Source organism: Osmerus mordax, chromosome 19, assembly GCF_038355195.1.
Source record: "Osmerus mordax isolate fOsmMor3 chromosome 19, fOsmMor3.pri, whole genome shotgun sequence".
Lineage (NCBI taxonomy): Eukaryota > Metazoa > Chordata > Actinopteri > Osmeriformes > Osmeridae > Osmerus > Osmerus mordax.
The window spans coordinates 11385639-11403693 of NC_090068.1; the positions used below are offsets into that span (position 1 = coordinate 11385639).

General features: G+C 45.7%; 3 protein-coding genes across 4 annotated transcripts in view; 1 reads left to right on the forward strand and 2 right to left on the reverse strand.

The window, feature by feature from the left end:
* The window catches only part of slc8a4a (solute carrier family 8 member 4a), a 16331-nt gene extending 13732 nt beyond the window's left edge, over positions 1-2599 (reverse strand). Inside the window, 7 exon segments of the mRNA XM_067257636.1 lie at positions 197-468; positions 470-730; positions 891-1301; positions 1303-1872; positions 1874-1918; positions 2290-2400; positions 2402-2599. Of these exon segments, the coding sequence (XP_067113737.1) occupies positions 197-468; positions 470-730; positions 891-1301; positions 1303-1872; positions 1874-1918; positions 2290-2400; positions 2402-2599 (1868 nt within the window).
* An 11175-nt stretch (positions 2600-13774) lies between these two features.
* On the forward strand, positions 13775-16103 carry bada (BCL2 associated agonist of cell death a). The gene is made up of 4 exons (XM_067257560.1): positions 13775-14192; positions 14370-14517; positions 14643-14857; positions 15026-16103. Exons 1-4 carry the CDS (start codon positions 14157-14159, stop codon positions 15122-15124), a joined length of 498 nt encoding a protein of 165 aa, XP_067113661.1. The 5' UTR covers positions 13775-14156; the 3' UTR covers positions 15125-16103.
* Positions 16097-17663, reverse strand: zgc:110782 (uncharacterized protein LOC541358 homolog). Of its 2 annotated transcripts, none has more exons than XM_067257558.1 (3): positions 17647-17663; positions 16713-17248; positions 16097-16602 (listed from the first exon to the last, which is right to left on the reverse strand). In XM_067257558.1, the coding sequence occupies exons 2-3, from the start codon at positions 17241-17243 to the stop codon at positions 16276-16278; spliced, it is 858 nt and encodes a 285-aa protein (XP_067113659.1). In that variant the 5' UTR covers positions 17244-17248; positions 17647-17663; the 3' UTR covers positions 16097-16275. The 2 variants fall into 2 exon arrangements, with proteins under 2 accessions (XP_067113659.1, XP_067113660.1); XM_067257559.1 differs by lacking the exon at positions 17647-17663 and having other exon boundaries at positions 16097-16349; positions 16390-16602; positions 16713-17316.
* Positions 17664-18055: the final 392 nt, after the last annotated feature.

An 18055-nucleotide genomic window follows, 5' to 3' on the forward strand; every position in this document is an offset into this window, starting at 1 on the left:
AAACCCTGCGATCCTTTACTAAACTGTAGTGGTGGAGTTCTGGCCCAGCAGGCCAGGGTCCAGCAGGCCAGGGTCCAGCAGGCCAGGGTCCAGCAGGCCAGGGTCCAGCAGACCAGGGTCCAGCAGACCAGGGTCCAGCAGACCAGGGTCCAGCAGGCCAGGGCCCAGCAGACCAGGGTCCAGCATCGTTACTCACATGGTCTCGTCGTTCTGGAACTCCAGCTTCCCGGCCACCTCCTCATAGTCATCTCCAGACCTGGCGGTCCCCTCCACGGTGTGGTACGGCACCGCCACCTTCCCCCTGGCGCCGGACGTCCGGTGAACCTTGACCTGCATGGTGCCCACGCTCTCGCTCACCCTCATGGCCTCGCTCTCGAACGTGAAGATGCCCGCGTGGTCGTCGTCGTAGATGGTGACGGTGGCGGTGTGGGCGACGCCCAGGGCGGCCTTGGGGGGCACGTGGGACGCCGACGCCCCCCCCCCCTCCCACCACCATGCTGTTGCCCGTGGCGATGGAGCTGGGCTGGAGGACGGAGACCTCGGCGCGGTGCACGATGCGGGGGTTGCTGAGGTGCACGTAGAAGTGCTCGTCCTCCTCGAAGATGTCATCGTCTATCACGCCCACGGTCAGCTCCTTCACGGTCTCCCCGGGCTTGAACACCAGCGTGCCCTCCGCAAACTCGTAGTCCGAGCCGGCGTTCGCCGTCCCGTCCTCCGTACGGTAGTCCACCTGGAGCGAGAAAAAACAAGGGAGTGAAAAAATGTGTCACGAATTAATCTGCTAAACCGTCTCCCAAGCCCGTGACTTGTCGAGGAACCTTAGAGACATGATTATATTTCGTTCCGAGTGATAACGCCATCCGAGGGAGTTGCGGATGAACCGTGGTTACCTTGACAGTGCAGCCCGCCTCCCCCCCGTGGCGACCCACGGAGATCTTCAGAGAGCCGCAGTTCTCGAAACACTGGTAGTGGGTGGGCTCGAACTGCAGGTAGATGGTGTGCGGGTCCTCCTCCTGCCCGCTGGCCTCGTGACAGCTCACCACCTTCCGCGCCTGGTCGGCCGCGTGCTTCTTCAGGATGTTGCCGGCCCCGATCATCATGCGTGTGGCCTGGATGCGGTAGAACGCCCGGCTCTTCTGCTGCTGCACCAGGACCTGGTAGTTGGCCATCTCGATCAGCTGCTCCATGTCCTTGTCTGGGTGTCTCTGCTTCAGCTCTTTCAGGGTGCGGGCCATGTCCCGACGAGCCTCATCCTCCTGGTCCGGCCTGTCGCCTGGCCCCCCGCCGCCCTCCTCCACCCCCCTCCAGCATCCCGTCCAGGACCTCCTTAGGGTGGGAGTTGACCCCCTGGCCGTCCATCTCCATGTCCATCTTGGTGAACATGCCGTCTCCCTCCGTCTCGATGATGATCCCACGGGTCTTGTCGGCGCGGTAGCGCTTGTGGACGTACTTGTAGAAGAGGAGGCGCCGGTCGGCGATCCAGGCCTGGACCACGCAGAGCGGGAAGAAGAGGAAGGTGAGCACGGCCTCCCAGACCTCCACCTCGCCCGGGGAGATGACGGCGAGGATGAGGTAGAGCCAGATGTACGCGAACACGCTCCAGGCCGCCGTGACGAAGAACACGCGCAGGTGCTTGATCTTGCGGGTCTCGTTCTCCGGGACCACGTAGACGCAGATGGCGATGATGATGAACATGTTGAAGGCGGCGCTGCCCACGATGGTGCTGGGGCCCAAGGAGCCCGCCTCGAATTTGTGGCCGATCACCTCGATGACGGACAGCAGGATCTCGGGGGCGGACGAGCCCAGGGCCATCAGGGTGAGGTTGGACACCGTCTCGTTCCAGATACGCACCGTCGCCGTGGTCGTCTCCCCCGTTGGGCTTCTTGATGGTGATCTCCTTCTCCTGGGAGGTGATCACCTGGTGTGTGTGTGTGTGTGTGTGTGTGTGTGTGTGTGTGTGTGTGTGTGTGTGTGTGTGTGTGAGAAAGACGTGTGTGAGGTGTGTGAAATAAAAAGAGAAGGGGAAGGGCAGTCAATTAAATGAAAGAGAAATACAAATAGAATTTAATGGAATTAACTGAATTGGGTAGAGGACAGTAGAACAAAAAAGGGTCAAATCAATAAGACACAGAATGAGAACAGGGGGAACAGACAGAAAGAGAGGGAGAAAGAAGGAGAGAACAAACAGACAGACAGAGAGAGAGACAAAGACAGAACCATGCAGATATGGAGAGAGAGACAGAAAGGGACAAAAAAAGAGGAAAAAATAAAACCAGAAGACCCTCCCACCTCTATGGAGGACATGAAGCGGTCAGCGATGATGGACATCCCCAGGAACATGTAGATGAGCGCCACAAAGTACACGATGGCCCGGGCCACCTTGTCCCCCACCGACGGGTTTCTGGGGGTTCCACATGGGCAGAACCACGCCGTCGGCACAGCTGTCCTCCTCAGAGCAGTTCCCCGGGGGGCTGCTGGGAGCGTGGTCAGAGCTGACCTGGGACAGGTGGGTGAGGCCCAGGAGGACGACCAGGAGGAGGGAGGTGGATAAGCAGGAGGTGAAGGGATGAGCCAGGGCGAGAAAGCGTGTCAGGAACATGGCGGCAGGCGGCGACGGGTCAGTCAGTCAGACGGCGTGCGTCTCAGATCTGTTCCACGCACCCAGGAGCTTCTTCACGGGACACCTCTGGGAAACGGAGACGAGAAAGGAGCACAAGATTAGAAGAAGCGCTGATTTGCTCGTTAGAAACCGAACCTCGTTAAAAAGTAGTAAGTTCTGTGGGGGAGAAAGCCCACAAAAATGGCTTTGTCAATTTCTACTGATGAATTTCAAATTTCTACTGAATTTCTACGTTGTCAATTTCTACTGATGGCTTTGTCAATTTCAATTTCTACTGATTTCAAACTACAATGAAAACAAATGGAGCATGTAAGTGTCTCTCCAGGAACAGGGTTATGGGCTGAGGTTTAGCGAGTTCGAGATTTTCTATTTACTCAAGTACCCCTATTTGAACTTTGAGTCGTAACTTCCTGGAGGGGTTAGCTAGTCGCTAGCTGGTAATACCTGCCCGTCCATGGAACACTGGGTTTGTTAGCTCCACACAGGTCGAGCTAAATCCGTTTGTGTATTTACTGTACACACTAAATCTTTGAGCTAGCAATCAAATCCGGCACAGAGCGGTAACTGAGTTACGGATGATAAATAAAGGAGTGAGAAATAAAGCCTGAGTGAGAAAGGGAGAGAGAGAGAGAAAGAGCGTTTTTTCTTCTCATCCCTGAAGAGTATCGCCTGAGTCGTGTTTTATATAAGAGCTTGAATCATGCATGGATGACCAATGACGCCTCTGCTACCCCCCACCTCTCCCCCATCCCACCCCAAACACACACACACACACACACACACACACAGACAAACACACACACACACAGACACACAACGCTTGTGTACCTCCAAGCTGAAGCGCCTCAACTCTCACTTCCCAGCATCCTTGGGCTCCTCACCATTCAGAATACTGATTCTGACCCCGACAACGACCTCATATCTCCCCTTCTCCGCTCCCCATACAAGGAGTAGAAGGCAAACATAACAGCAACATTCTGACAGGGGAACCGTGGACGCATTTGTTCGCGTTGATTAAACTTGCTCTAGTGGAGATAAGTAACCAAAGAATAGCGTTGTTTCCTGAAGAAGATGTGGTCTATGATTCGCGGTGTTGTGACATTTCTCTGCCTTCCATAATACTCCCATGGCTCTTCTTGCAACTTAAAAGAACTTGGAACAGTCTTATTATTATTTTCTTCTTTACTCGGCTCCACTTCTTGCGGATGAACCCCTCGGCTATAGGGAAAAGATGCAACTCCCTTACAAACACACACGCGTACACACAAGACCCACAGTCCTGGTCTTCGAACCAGAAGAGCAAACGTCTGGTAGATGTGGCTGAGAAACTGCGGCGCTATTTTCACATTATCAAGCTGACAGTTTATTAGTCCTCGTGACAGAGACAGCTTGAAAATGTACTTAAGTTACCACGCAACATAACCGCAAAGTGACAGTCTGAAGATTGCCTTCAGTTCTCTGGTGAGTGTTACACCGAAACTATTGCAGCATGGAAGCACACACAGCACGCGTGCGCACTCCCGGGTACACACACACACAGGGCTGCACACAGTCACACACAAACTTGCGTGCACACACACACACCGTGAACACAGTCCACGGGGGGACACAGAAACAAGGCAGGCAGGCAGAGATACACACACACACACACACACACACACACCCCTCTATAGCCCCACACCCCAATCTAATGAAAGCGAACACAATAGGAACACTCCTTGTGATGCTCTGTCAAGTGGCCTGGTAATATGAGCCTCTGAGATCCCTCTAATTGCTCCGCTCATTGATTAGCATCCCGAATAATGACCCACCTTCCCCAAACAAAACTAGCTCGCCAGAGGCGATGCTGACGGATCTTAATAACATTCAGTAATTGAATGCAAGGGGATGGAGGCCTGCCACAACATGGCTAAGGTAAGGCTGAAGGAAGGTGATAAAGTGGGATAATGGTAGTTTATGATGAGTCTAAGGCCAGGATTACAGAGGGGTTTGTTATAAGCCTATTGGGTTTGTTATAGAGCTGCAAGGTTTGTTGTATATCAGTTGGTTTGTTATATCCCTCTTAGGTTGGTCTGCGTCTGACAGGCAGGGATGTCAGGGCACCAAATGTGTCCAATCTCCTCCACCTTCAGATAAGTCAATATATATACCATCTGTCCTCAACACGTATGACAGGAATCCAATACCGCCATGTGAGCTATGCCACACAAACTATGTACCGTACATCAAGTTGACAATGACAACTGACATGCTTATGCTTGTTCATAAAAGCTATTACCTGATATCTGCTGTAAGACTTGCGTCTGTATTTGCAGTCCACACAATTCAAACGGACAAATTGCTCGGGTGGCATTGGTTAATAGTGTAATAAACTCCAACAAAAGCGTTTGTTCTCTCTGTGGGTTCGCCACAGGGGCGCTCAATGCCACAACCCGGAGTGAGGCAGCGAGAGAGGCCCGCTAACGACCGGACCATTAGGAACAGGATGGAGAACACCCGCAGGTCACCCTTGCAGAGCACGCAGAAACAAAACATGTTCCTGGAAAGTCTCGTTGCTCCGATGCCCACCAGACCCCTTTTCCCCCTTCACCATTCTCTCACTCCGTCACCCCGTGCCAGTATAATTGCTTTTCCTTTATCAGATCGTGGTTCTTTTTCAGAGACAAATTCTTTATTCAGACGCGCTATTTTCCCAGTGAAAACATCCTGCGGTGGATCTGTGCTCCGCACGCGCGTCCGCCGGGCTCCGACAGGGCTGTCATTACTCTGTCATCACAACACAATTGATACCATCTTATAAATGTCTCACTTGTTAAAGTCACTTATTAAAAAAGGGAAGCACCTTAAAAACCCTCATGTAGCTACTGAAATTAAGTAGTTACCAGGTCAATAATTGTGCAATTAACTTTGCTGTTACCATGTAGCTTTTTTAAGTAAATACCAGGTAATTATGTGGCTGTGAAATTAAGCGCTTTGAATAAATACACCAACAACAACCAAGGGGAGAAATGTCCTGTCAACGCCTACTAAAATCAATCCAAGACTATATAGCCAGTTACATTTATTATTGAAATCATTAAATAGCGGTGTATGATTTTTTTTTTAAAGCCTGTCTTCCCCCTGCTCCCAAAGGAGCAGAATTCCTTGCTCGTTTTTACACCTTTTTTTCTGTAGACACACATAATATATTACTTTTCAAAACAAGAAAATTACAAAGCCCTCCACCCAGAGGATTGACAAGCCTGAATTAAGAATTTATGCAAATGAATTACAAAAATGCCATTACCTTGAAGTAATTTCTGTTAATACATTCCTCAGCATCACAGTACTCAAAGATAAGCAAAAGTATTTACTTCAAATACGTAAGGCTCTCCTACTGTAAAATACAGAAATTAGGTTTAAATCTTTTGTTGTTCATTCAGCTCATTTCAAATTGCTCCTCATATCTAGAGCGTGCACACAGGGATAACCAAGTAGGACAGAAGAAGAGAGAATGCAGATACACAACAGTGGGGAGAGGACAGTCAGAGGAGAGAGGGGGAAAGGAGAGTCAGAAGAGAGAGAGGGGAAAGGAGAGTCAGAAGAGAGAGAGGGGAAAGGAGAGTCAGGAGAGAGAGGGGAAAGGAGAGTGAGGGGAAGAGAGAGGGGAAAGGAGAGTCAGAAGCGAGAGAGGGGAAAGGAGAGTCAGGAGAGAGAGGGGAAAGGAGAGTCAGAGGAGAGCAGAGGAAAGGGTAAGGGAGGGGAGAGGAGACTGGATAGTTAGTGGAGAGGAGACTGGATAGTTAGTGGAGAGGAGAGATGAGGAGAGGAGAAGGAAATGGAGGGGAGAGGGAGGAGAGAAGTTGGACAGAGAGAGAGAGAGAGAGAGAGAGAGAGAGAGAGAGAGAGAGAGAGAGAGAGAGAGAGAGAGAGAGAGAGAGAGAGAGAGAGAGAGAGAGAGAGAGAGAGAGAGAGAGAGGGAGAGACAGAGAGAAGAGGAGACTGGAAGGGCGAGAGGAGGAGACAGGAAGGGAGAGGAGAGTGGAGAGAGTAGTTTTTTTATCCAGTTCCTTTGGGGGAGTAAGAGGTTGAAGACTTGAAGGCTTTGAAGTCAAGGATGGGGAGAGGAAAGGGGGAGGGCCCCATATCCACATTCTTGGCGGCAGTAATGTGGAGAAACATTAGCATGTCATATGTGATGACCTGCATTCCAGTCACCTCTCCATGAAATACCCATTCTGTAGAATCTGCAGATACTTTCATACAAACTCAAGAACATATGACCATGTCCACATGGAATTGGAAATAATACCCATCGCACAACATGCGTTGTAAGGCATCAAGAAGATTGCAGCCATTACAATACATTAGCAGCACTGCCCTTGAGCAGCAAAAACATTTAATATTCTAATCCTGCTTCCAGCATGTTCAAAGTCTCCAACCTCTTATCTCATTTCAGTCAGACCCATCGACGGGGATGATAAAGCATCCAAGCTGATTTAGTCTTGCTCTAGATGGGTTGGTTCACGGTTCTTTCTTTTTCAGCAGCATCTCAGCCAAAACCCTCACGTTCCTCTGGCAACATACTACACTTCCCCAGGGAGACAAGCAACACAAGGCACAAAGAACAATCCACCAGTAATTCACGTTCATCCAATGCAAGCACCCGTCGGTCGTATCGATTCTATAAAATGTCCGTCTGCTGTCCCATGGGTAGAGGGGTAGTGTGAGGGATACCACCGTGTAAAACTCCCCAGGCAACTGATGGGGGGGGGGGGGGGGGGGGGGGGACTTCAGTCGCATATGGCACTTGCCAGCACGGAAAAAACACCTTCGTATTTCTAATGCCTGTTCTTGCAGTTGGTGACCTTTTCCAAGGGGCAAACACAGCAGGATGCCAAGTCTGACACTGCAGCTGGCCAGCCGGGCCCCTGAAACTACTGCTCATGCATGCAGAGGACAGGGGAGGAGAAATGAGTTCCATGAACCTGAACAGCTTTTGTTTAGGCATGTCTCTCCCTCTCTTCTCCATTTATCTCCTCTCCCTTCGCCTGCACAGCCCTCCTCCTCTCCTCTCCTCCTGAACAGCCCTCCTCCTCTCTCCTCCTGAACTCTCTCATTCACATCAATATATCATCTAGATCCTTCTGTTGGCATATTCCCACTCAAGAGTTGTCGACATGCTCCTGACTCTGAAAGTCCATTTTCATCTCATCTTGAATGCTTAATGGTATAACTCCTCAAACAGGAAGTCAGCAGCGGAGAATAAATCAAGACAACAAGGGAAGGGATCAGCTTATTTATATCTCTCACCATCAGTTATTCACATCACGCGGCAATTATCACACACACGTCTGGAACCTTTTGGCATCCATCATCAGCATCATCTTTGAATTGGTGTCATGCACAGGTGGGTAAAAAGCTGTACCTGTTGGATGCATCAAATCTGTCTTGTGTTTGTGGTTTGACCTTCTGAGCTATACAAAGGGAAGCCTGACACTACGATGGGCAGAGCCCTTCAGACTGGTCATTCATGTGTGAAGATGCTTACAGAGCACTGCTGAAACATCTGCACCACATAGTACAGAGAGAGAGAGAGGGGGGGGGGGTTAGAGAGAGAGAGAGAGAGAGAGAGAGAGAGAGGGGGGGGGGTGGGTTAGAGAGAGAGGGGGGGGTAGAGAGAGAGAGAGAGAGAGAGAGAGAGAGAGAGAGAGAGAGAGAGAGAGAGGGGGGGGGGGTAGAGAGAGAGAGAGAGGGGGGGGTAGAGAGAGAGAGAGAGAGAGAGGGGTAGAGAGAGGTAGAGAGAGAGAGGGGGGTAGAGAGAGGTAGAGAGAGAGAGAGGGGTAGAGAGAGGTAGAGAGAGAGGTAGAGAGAGAGAGGGAGAGAGAGAGAGAGAGAGAGAGAGAGAGAGAGAGAGAGAGAGAGAGAGAGAGAGAGAGAGAGAGAGAGAGAGAGAGAGAGAGAGAGAGAGAGAGAGAGAGAGAGAGAGAGGATAGGATATCTTAAAATGTCCATGCCGAAGTGATGAGCATTTTCCTATTAAAATGTAATCTCCAAATCCCATCCTGGAATGACTGGATTTGAAATAGAATTGACTCTACATGTACCAAACATTCATCTACATGCAAGGACGAGAATAGGGAAACACCTCTTGCTGACCTTTAACACAGCTTCTGAGATAAGAGAAGGTGTGTCTGAGAGACAGAAAAACAATTACAGAAATAAGAGAGGAGCTAGACAGAAGGAGATAGAGAGAGAAAGGGGAGAGAGAGAAAGAAAGAGACAGATAGAGAGACAGAGACAAAAAGAGAGAGACAGAAAGGAGATAGAGAGAGAAAGGGGAGAGAGAGAAAGAAAGAGACAGATAGAGAGACAGAGAGACAAAAAGAGAGACAGAAAGGAGATAGAGAGAGAAAGGGGAGAGAGAGAAAGAAAGAGACAGAGAGAGACAGAGAGACAAAAAGAGAGAGACAGAAAGAGAGAGACAGAGATGGCCGGGGAAGACAACACTCTCACACCCAGAGGGTTGCTACCTTATGTTCCATTTAATTTCAGCCTTAGAATCAATAGAATCAATAGCACTTCCCAGAACCTGCTCTTCTATGAGCGACCTGCTATGAGATCTGAGTCTATTTCTTGAAGGCTCCAAGTAACTGGTAAACTAGAGCTGCACATTCAGGACCACGGACAGCGACTGGAACTAGTGGACGCTGTACAAGAGAATACAGATGCATTCTCAAACACTACTCAACAGGGGATAACCGGACTGCAATGCTAATTGTGTTCAAAACCCTGCTATGGTGGAGAACAGTCAGCACCAGACAATAGTTAACTGCAATTATTTCTGGGCTCTGCTTTTTCAGACAATTAGGACTTATTGACAAAAGGAGAACAGTTGTTGTGTGAGGTGCCTTTGATGTCCTCAGTCACTGTGACACTACAGAAACAGAGAAATACTAACTCATGGTGACAGCACAACACAAATAATTGACAGAAATACTGCAGACCATTTACAATCCATGTTGAAATTGCATTTGATCCCCAGCCATGTTTATAAATCAGGCAGAACACCGTAACTAGAAAACACCATCATAGATAGTCCACCATCAAAACAATATAGTTCTCAATAGGACTCAAAGTCACCCGTCACTGGCTTTCAATGTAAATAAGAAATTCCTAAGCCTATGTGGCTGAGTTTGAATTTCTACTCACTTTAAAACAAGATCCATTAAAAATAAGATCCTACTGATGAATCCAGTTGCTAGTAACGATGAATGGCCTGATAACTTCTACCCAAATGCCTCTAAATCACCTGGCCTGCCTCTTTACCATTGCTAACTAATAAATCCAACCAAAGAACATGCAGAAAAAGGCAGAGCTATACGCATCAAAACAACCTTCGGACCATCTCCTCCTTCCTCCTCACATTTCCTCAAACATCATCTTATGTGCCAGGGAACAGGATGAAAAAATAATTATTTGACAGGGACGTGACTAAAACAGAATGACAAAATATCGACGTGATATTATTACAGGGGAAGGCACAGTGTGAAGAGGATCAAACAGTCTCAAGAAAAACAGTTTCCACTGCTTCATTTTTCTCCATCCTACATCACACCCACACACCATGACACTACTATAGAATCACTCAAGCACAGAGCAATGGATGTGCAGGTTCATTTCTCGCAAAGGTGCAACCAAACAATAAAAGCAATATTTGCTTCTTTTTTTTTTTTTTGCACGTAAGTATTTAAAGCTGCAGTTTGAGATGAATTTCCACTTTGTCATAGAAACATGTACGATAATGTTCAAATACAGACGTTTAGGTGTTAAGCATGTTACATGCTTATATGAATTTGGGAGTTTACCAAACATGGCTCTCAGAGAAGAACAAATGATGCAGATTATCTGGAAAATTGCACTTGGCATAAAAACTGTTGTTGTTCAGCAGTGATTTATGTCAGCAGGATGTACCATTTCCCAAATCAGTTGAAATACCACTAGCAGAACCATGAGCTTTTATTAAGTCATAAAAGGAAAAACGGGTATTTTAGTTACTCATAGCATTCCTCACCTGTGCAGAGCTGACCGTAGAAGGGTTGGTTTTACCAGACAGCCATCAGCACCATCTGTTTGAAGTGGCAGGGGAAAGTCAGACCCTCTTCCGACTGTTGCAAGAGATGAAAATTATAATTTCAGTCGGCTTCTTAACAGTGGATTGCTGAAAGATATCGGGATGGTATTCTATTCATATCTGCTAGTCAAGATTTCATGACACTGGCTGTCAAAGAGTTTGGCCCCACGAAGCTTTGCGTTGACTGTTAAATATGTATTTTGGTTAGTATACACTTACAAGCTAGTGGAAACAATCACAGAAATAACATGAACATTGAAATTAGATGAACATTCATCCACAGCAGCATATGCGTAGTACGAATGGCAATGTCTCCACTTGGTGTGGGGTCGATCATGTGCGCATTTAAACCATACTCACAGTGTCAGATCGTAAATTGCTCCTCTTCTTCTAATGAATCTGCATCCACACTGGTACGAGAAAGTCACTGTGTGCCAAAATTAACATTCAATTGCGTTGCACTTAGGCACTGGGTCTCGCTGTCAGTCCTGGAGAGAACGCACCGCTCGTCTTGGTGCCTCTTCGTGTGAAGACTACTGTCTCATAACGTCGCCAACTCAAAACTGACTGCTTCGTAATTGGTTCACGTTATGCATCCCATGTATTGGTGTGCGATGAGTTAAGCACCTTAACCTACGTCTTTTGGTATTATATATCTACAAAATCCCAATTCGTCTTTAATCCAGTTTACCGTGCGGTGGTTTGTTGATTGCACCAATAGCCAAGACAAATTAGTCTATGAATTATAGACAGTATAAATATTTTTATCACCGGACAGCAAAATTAATGTCACAAAAACTCCTAAGTCAAAAAATGTGAGTGTATTTTTTGGGACTGATGAACACACGATGACAGGTGCTTCTTTCTCAATGTCTGAGATGTTTCGCCATGAATACAAAATAATGCACATGGGTGTAGGCGCAAATGAGTGGAGTGACGGAGACTACCGACGCAACCGCCCCCCTAAAAAAATCAGTGGTGAGAAATTGAAAAAAAGAAAGAAAAAGAACGAAGCATTGAGTAAACGGTAGCCCTCTTACATTTTAGACACATTTTTGTCACAAGAAACAGCGCGATCAGGAGCAGCAGCTCGCGGAGCCTGGACTGCAGAGCCAGGGGAGGAGACTTTCCAAGGCAGCTGGCTTGGCTTCGCGCTGCTCGTGCTCACACCGAATGCGCATGAAGTTCACACTAATGACTGGATTGAGTGGTTTTACTCTCCCAAGGGATGTTTCAAGTTCCACCCCCCTCAAAATTATCAACAGTAAGCCTTCCATTTATAATCGGCCTACAGTTTGATATAAAAACGAATCTGAACATTCTTATAAGTGGTTGTAAATCGTGTCGGACGACCTAATGGAAATGCAAGTGGAATCATTAAACAAAGGACTTAAACAAAGTCAGAAGAGAAAACAGTGACTGAATCCGAATTTTCACATCAGAAATCAAACTGGAAAGCAATCCTGTGTGCCCAACCATAAACTTATATACAGGCGTGGTATTTTCTTGAAAACTTGCCAGTAGTGCCCAGAGAACTGTTAAGGAATGCTCGTGACCCTGTGCTGTAGTTGGTCAGCTACACAGTGTCCAGGGTTGCATAATCGTACATCAAAAGCCACTTTGCACCACTCCTATCTGGCGCAGCTCCAATTGACAACCTAAGCAGACCTAGCCTCCATCGTTTACATCTCAATACCTTGTCTCAGCATCATTGGCTCACTGCAAAACAGGACTGCAGCAACGCGCATAAGAAATATCACAAAAGCACTTTACTTTATCACACTCAAAGCATGTTTGATGGAGCACAAATCTACTAATGTAATAATTCGGCAGTCATGGCTGTTAGTAAATATTTGTTTGTATTAATAAGTATGACCAGGTTTTTAAAAATAAATCCCACTTTTGTCTTAAAGTTGTGAGAAACTGGCTGTGTCACACTTTGTAAAAATGTGTGCCTGCTACTTGATATGTCATTCACAATGCAAAGCCAAGTCTTGTCCCCCCTGTATAATCAACTGAAGCATGGCAAACCTCACTCTTACTTTTTTTTTTCTGTTTTCGCTTTTAGTCATGTTGTAATCGTTTCACGGTCCTCGCAGAGATTGGCAATAGCTTCCTTTTCTTGGACTGCTCAGTTTACGCAGTTTTACGCAGACAAGCTGACTACACCAACATGGTAACAATTTTGTTTTTAGACAAGTTAGAGAAAGTTGCCATTCTGCATCCTAAAACCTCTCAGACCATGCTGTAAATTGTACCAACCCAAGCCCTCCTATGTTATGTAAAACAGCAGCTGGCCTAGGTTAAACATGACCAACCCAATGTAAAACGTCTGGAATCCAAACATACATCAGGTTATTTATCCTATTAAAGGGAGAGATTGAGTTTAAAAGGAGTCGTCTATATATTCAATAGGATAAATTATTCAGTACTATTGTGAAATAGAAGCGTTGTCTACTAAGACTTTATTGCCATCTAGGAGCAATGTCGCGCCACTACAAGAGCAAATAGGGAAGTGCTAAAAACTAGTAAATAAGGAAGAAGAACATTACGTTGAGTCATTCCTTGATTTTAAAACAAAATGTTTAATGTGTTACAATATTTTCACACACTTTAAGGTAAACTGAGATTAGCCTGCCACACAATAAAAAAAACAATGGTGTTTATATTTTGGTAAAGATCATACTTATAACTGAGCATTACTGTAAAAAATTAAAATAAATGAATTCAGATTAAAAAAATATATTTCATTTATCAAGTAGTAGATTCAACGTAGTATTGAATGGAAGCAGTCCTAGTATTGTTTTCTTCTGCGCAGACAGTTTCTCGCGCGTTGATAACAGGGTGTTTGAAAGAGAGATGTAAACAAGTCTTGACATAATACAGGGCCGTAATATACCATCCACTCAAGACCAGAGATCTGCCCAAATCTCCCTAGCACCCCGCGTTCATTGGCTTTACCTTATTGAAACTGGAAGGCGATTGGCTTAGACGTGGTAGCGAGGGAGCGCCGTCTCGGGCTCACTTTACACAACGCTGCAACTCGACGACTGAAGACAACAACAACGAGGTTTGACAGCTACGGCTAGCATCATGATAGTAGGCGAATTCCGAACTAATTTCAGCGTCGTCGACCAAGAAAACAATATTTTGCATAGACAATCATACAACGTCACTTATTTAGTTCGTTTCTGGAAAAAAATAAGGGTAGTTAAGTTATATGGTACGACAGAGCACTGAGCCCGCTACATAATACGTCAGCAAGTTCATTGTTGTTAGCTTGTCACATAGCTTGGGTTTCTTAACGGTGTAACAGACTTGCCATGAGACGTTATCAACGCAGACTTTTAAATTGGAACATTTTATTTCGGAAACAAAAAAACAAGAAATAATCGATCCAACTTGGGAAAACCATTTCGCTTGATGAACATTGTGCAACACATCTCTTCAGTTACACTGGTGAGTATTAACGAAGCCGGCAAGTCAAGTGAACTTGCTTCACCCTATTAACTCGGTGTGTTCCACAAAGTTACATAGCTACTTTTAAATCTCAAAGCTATCTACGTTATATGCATTTGAGCCCATGGTTTAAATCTACGGTCAGTGATTCACAGTGGATGTCTTCTCTTTCCACAGGAAGTCATGGACGAGGTCACGGGTTGTGAAGGATGCAAAGTAGACCAAATGATTGAAACAGAAAATGACAACCACTCAGATCCTTCACACACCAATACATGTACCTTTAAAGTTGTCCCCAACATGACAAGACCAAATAAACTACCAGGTCAGATTCCTAACCAGCACAGACTGTAAACAGAAGACAAACTGTAAATGAATTTGGAATGTCAATAATCTAGTTATCCACAGACTAATCTAAACGAATCGCCTATTTTATTTCCTCATTATTAGGTGGGCGGGTCCGCTTGTACTCGGAATCTCAGGTTTGCTCTCAGATCGGCAGAGGGGACGACACAGAGTTTCAGGAAGACTCGTCACATGACAGCGACGGAGCTCCGTTCAGAAGCCGATCGCAGTCGGCCCCCGCTGCATTATGGGCCGCAAAGAAATATGGCCGCCAGTTAAGGAGGATGAGTGATGAATTTGACACATGGCTCGATCGAGGGGTAAGACATCAGGGATGATGGTGATAAGAACCCAATGAGAAGATATTTGATATTGAACGCAGAGGTTCAATGATAAATGTTTGTGGTTGGTTGAATGCACGGCTGAAAAACTGTGTGTGCTTGAATGCAAACCTAAGAAAACGTAGTAAAGCTTGTTGTCGTTCTCAGGAGGGGAAGAGAGGAGTCTGCCGTGGTGCAGCCCAGCTGACGGCTAGGGGCTGGTTCTCCTTCCTCTGGACTCCAAAGGAGGTGGAGGGCCGGGAGTGAGACACCAATCAGCAACAACGTGTGACTCACAGGAAGTAGATTTAACATCTCTTGCCTGAGAAACAGGAAGTCGCTCAGGAGAATCGTTTGTGGTGCCTGGAAACCACAACTGACTTTAGGGGTCATTGTAGAAATCCAATCAAATGTGACCCTTTGAACAATCATCTGTACAATGTACAAATATCCAAGCTTTCCTTAAAAATATTGCAATAAGTTGTGTGAATTTTTTTTAAACGTGACAATCTCTTGTGCCAATTTTAAATGGTCTGTGTAACAAAAAAAAGTTTAATATATCTACATTACGATATTATATTGTTCCAAGTTTTAAAGAATTAAGAATTCTCAGATATAGATTAATGCCACCAATGGTTTGAACTTCACAAAAATGTACATTTAACTACCTACGAAACTACAGGTTTGCGATGACAATAAAAAAATACGGGTATTTTATGTTAAAGTATATATATTTCAATGGTTGACTTACAAACTACAATGAAGTAAAACAATCCATGCCAGCTAATTAAATGTTAACCTGTGCTAGACCCCGAAAAAGTATAAATATTATATTATACATATTTATTGTGATGTCTTAAATTGAATAACTGTACATTTTTTTACTTGTCAAATTTTGAGTATACATGGTTTCTAATACATTGCAGGCTTTCTGCTTACTTGCCTTATATAACGATGTTTTGAATACTGTTGAGAAGTTAGTGTATTTGGCAAACTGGTGTATTAAAAGTATGGGCTTCACTGCCATCAGTTCTCTCACTGATGTACTTGAAACTTTGGGTGTAATAATATTGTATTTAATAATTCACTCTTTCTTAAAACAGTTGTTGACATTTGTACTTGTTTTATATGGTTTTTCTATGTTTTAACACATTTAATAAAAATGTACATTTGTATTAAATGTTTTCTTAATGAACAAGAATTTCATCCAAGTCAGACCACCATCAACAAATAAAAAGTACAGGAACATCCATCTCCACTTTGTGAAATGCTAAACAACATTCATGAAACTTGACATTCATTTGCCGGTAAGTAAAAGTAATCTGAGCAATATAGGTCTATATATGACCAAGGGCGCTGTTGTGGTTCCAACAACAAGGGTTGGATCTCTCTTGCAGAACCGTACCCCACTGTCCATGTCAAACAGTCTTTGCATCCCCCTTTCCTCCAAGACAAAGTCGAAAACCTTTCCATTCTCTCTCACTGATGGTCTCTCTCACTGATTCTCTCTCACTGATGGTTTTGCCGCCAGCAGGGCGTGGCGGCAAAACCGCCACGCCCTGCTGAATCGCCCACCTAAGTAGCACCTGCGCGGAGGTTCGGCCGTGTTCGTCTGCTACCGCCACTATCTCCGAGTTCGACAACAGGCCTCCTTTCCCCCGGGATGAGTATGCCTGGAAGACGATGCCTTTTTCCATGCAAAAAGTCCTGAGCTCCAGCTGTGCTAGTTTTGGGTGAAATTCCACCTGCAGGACGAGTTAGAAAAACATATAGCTTGACTTGAGTGTTGGAAATTAATGTACATTTGTTAAATTAGTAGAATTTGTGGAAATTCAGTATAAACCCATAATCCCACCTGTAGCAGGGCAGGAGGAACCGTGCACGAATGCAGCAGTTCTTCCAGGTGTAGTACGGTGTAGTTAGACACGCCAATAGATCTGATCGCCCCTTGCCCATGAAGCTCTTCAAGAACAGCCCAGCTCTGGGCGCGATTTTGGGAGTTCTTCACATCACCTGGCTCAAGCCACTTCGTCCCTGGACAGTGGATCAGATACAAGTCGATGTATCCCCCAATACCTAACCTCTCAAGGCTTCGGGCACAACCCTCTCTGGCCCTGGGCCCCATATCAGCCGGGGACAGTTTGCTAATGAGAAAAATATCTTCTCTGGTCAAGCCGTACTTGGGCATGAGGTCCTGGAGAGCACTGCCGAGGTCCGCTTCGTTGCCATAGACGGCGGCGGTATCAAAGGCACGGTATCCTGTCTCGAGGGCAGCGTCTATAATAAGGTGCATCTTCTCTGAGCCCTTCACTTCGTATGTTCCCAGTCCCAGGATGGGCATCCGAGCACCAGTGTTCAGTATCAAACACGGCAGGTCACAAGACATCTCAACTACTTAAAAAAAGAGGAACATTTATGCACTGTGAAAGTCAGAATTCCTGCAAGTAAACTTGACACAGGAACTCATAATTACACTAATACAAGTCGTATTAAAATTTCTGTCCAAATCTAATTAGCTTGCATAGCGTGTTTCACTGATAGCAAGCCACAAAAAAATGGGAACCGTGTAAAATTAATGTATTTCACATTCTTTTAGTGTGCTATAGCGGAAGAAAAGCAACAGGCCTACTACAACGGACAACTTGTCTTTTCGTGTGCAGGCACGAGGCAGCGTGCTCTGTCCTAGCCAGCTACAAGTTAGCATCACCATCACGAAACTTTACATTCACAACACCATACCTTTATATCTATTATCATATGAAAACGCACGAAAAAAAAAAATCGGTCACCTTGTTTGTTGATTCTGGAGGTGATTTGCATCAGCTGGCGACAATCCCACTCTTACCACTCTGCTAAATGAATAAATGTACTACTCAACAGCCACGTTTTTTTAAGCATTTAGCAAGAAACTAGCTCCGACCAGCAGAGGACGCAGTACACCTGAGCGACGACCCCAGGATCAGGTCTTTTGCAGTAGATGTTAATTATGGACAAGGGCTGCAATAACGACGGGGATTTCTTGATCCCTACTGCTCGATTAGCTCGGATTTATTTCCCTCGGTTGAATTGATCAGACTTTTCGCAGATTTTTGTGGTTTCATCCACACAAGTTTGACTTTGGTAACTACTTTTGTTTGTATAGTTTATCTGGCAGGATCATATGATTTTGTGGATTGCATTTTAGGTTTGTGGCACCCA

Excerpts from the sequence above, each read along its gene's own strand:
- bada (XM_067257560.1), top strand. The coding sequence starts at position 14,157 with ATGAACATTGTGCAACACATCTCTTCAGTTACACTG. Across the intron at positions 14,518-14,642 it reads AAGACCAAATAAACTACCAG|GTGGGCGGGTCCGCTTGTAC; the intron begins GTCAGATTCCTA and ends CCTCATTATTAG. Across the intron at positions 14,858-15,025 it reads ACACATGGCTCGATCGAGGG|GAGGGGAAGAGAGGAGTCTG; the intron begins GTAAGACATCAG and ends TGTCGTTCTCAG.
- zgc:110782 (XM_067257559.1), bottom strand. The coding sequence starts at position 17,243 with ATGTCTTGTGACCTGCCGTGTTTGATACTGAACACTGGTGCTCGGATG. Across the intron at positions 16,603-16,712 it reads TTCCTCCTGCCCTGCTACAG|GTGGAATTTCACCCAAAACT; the intron begins GTGGGATTATGG and ends CTCGTCCTGCAG. Across the intron at positions 16,350-16,389 it reads CGGTTTTGCCGCCACGCCCT|AGACCATCAGTGAGAGAGAA; the intron begins GCTGGCGGCAAA and ends AATCAGTGAGAG.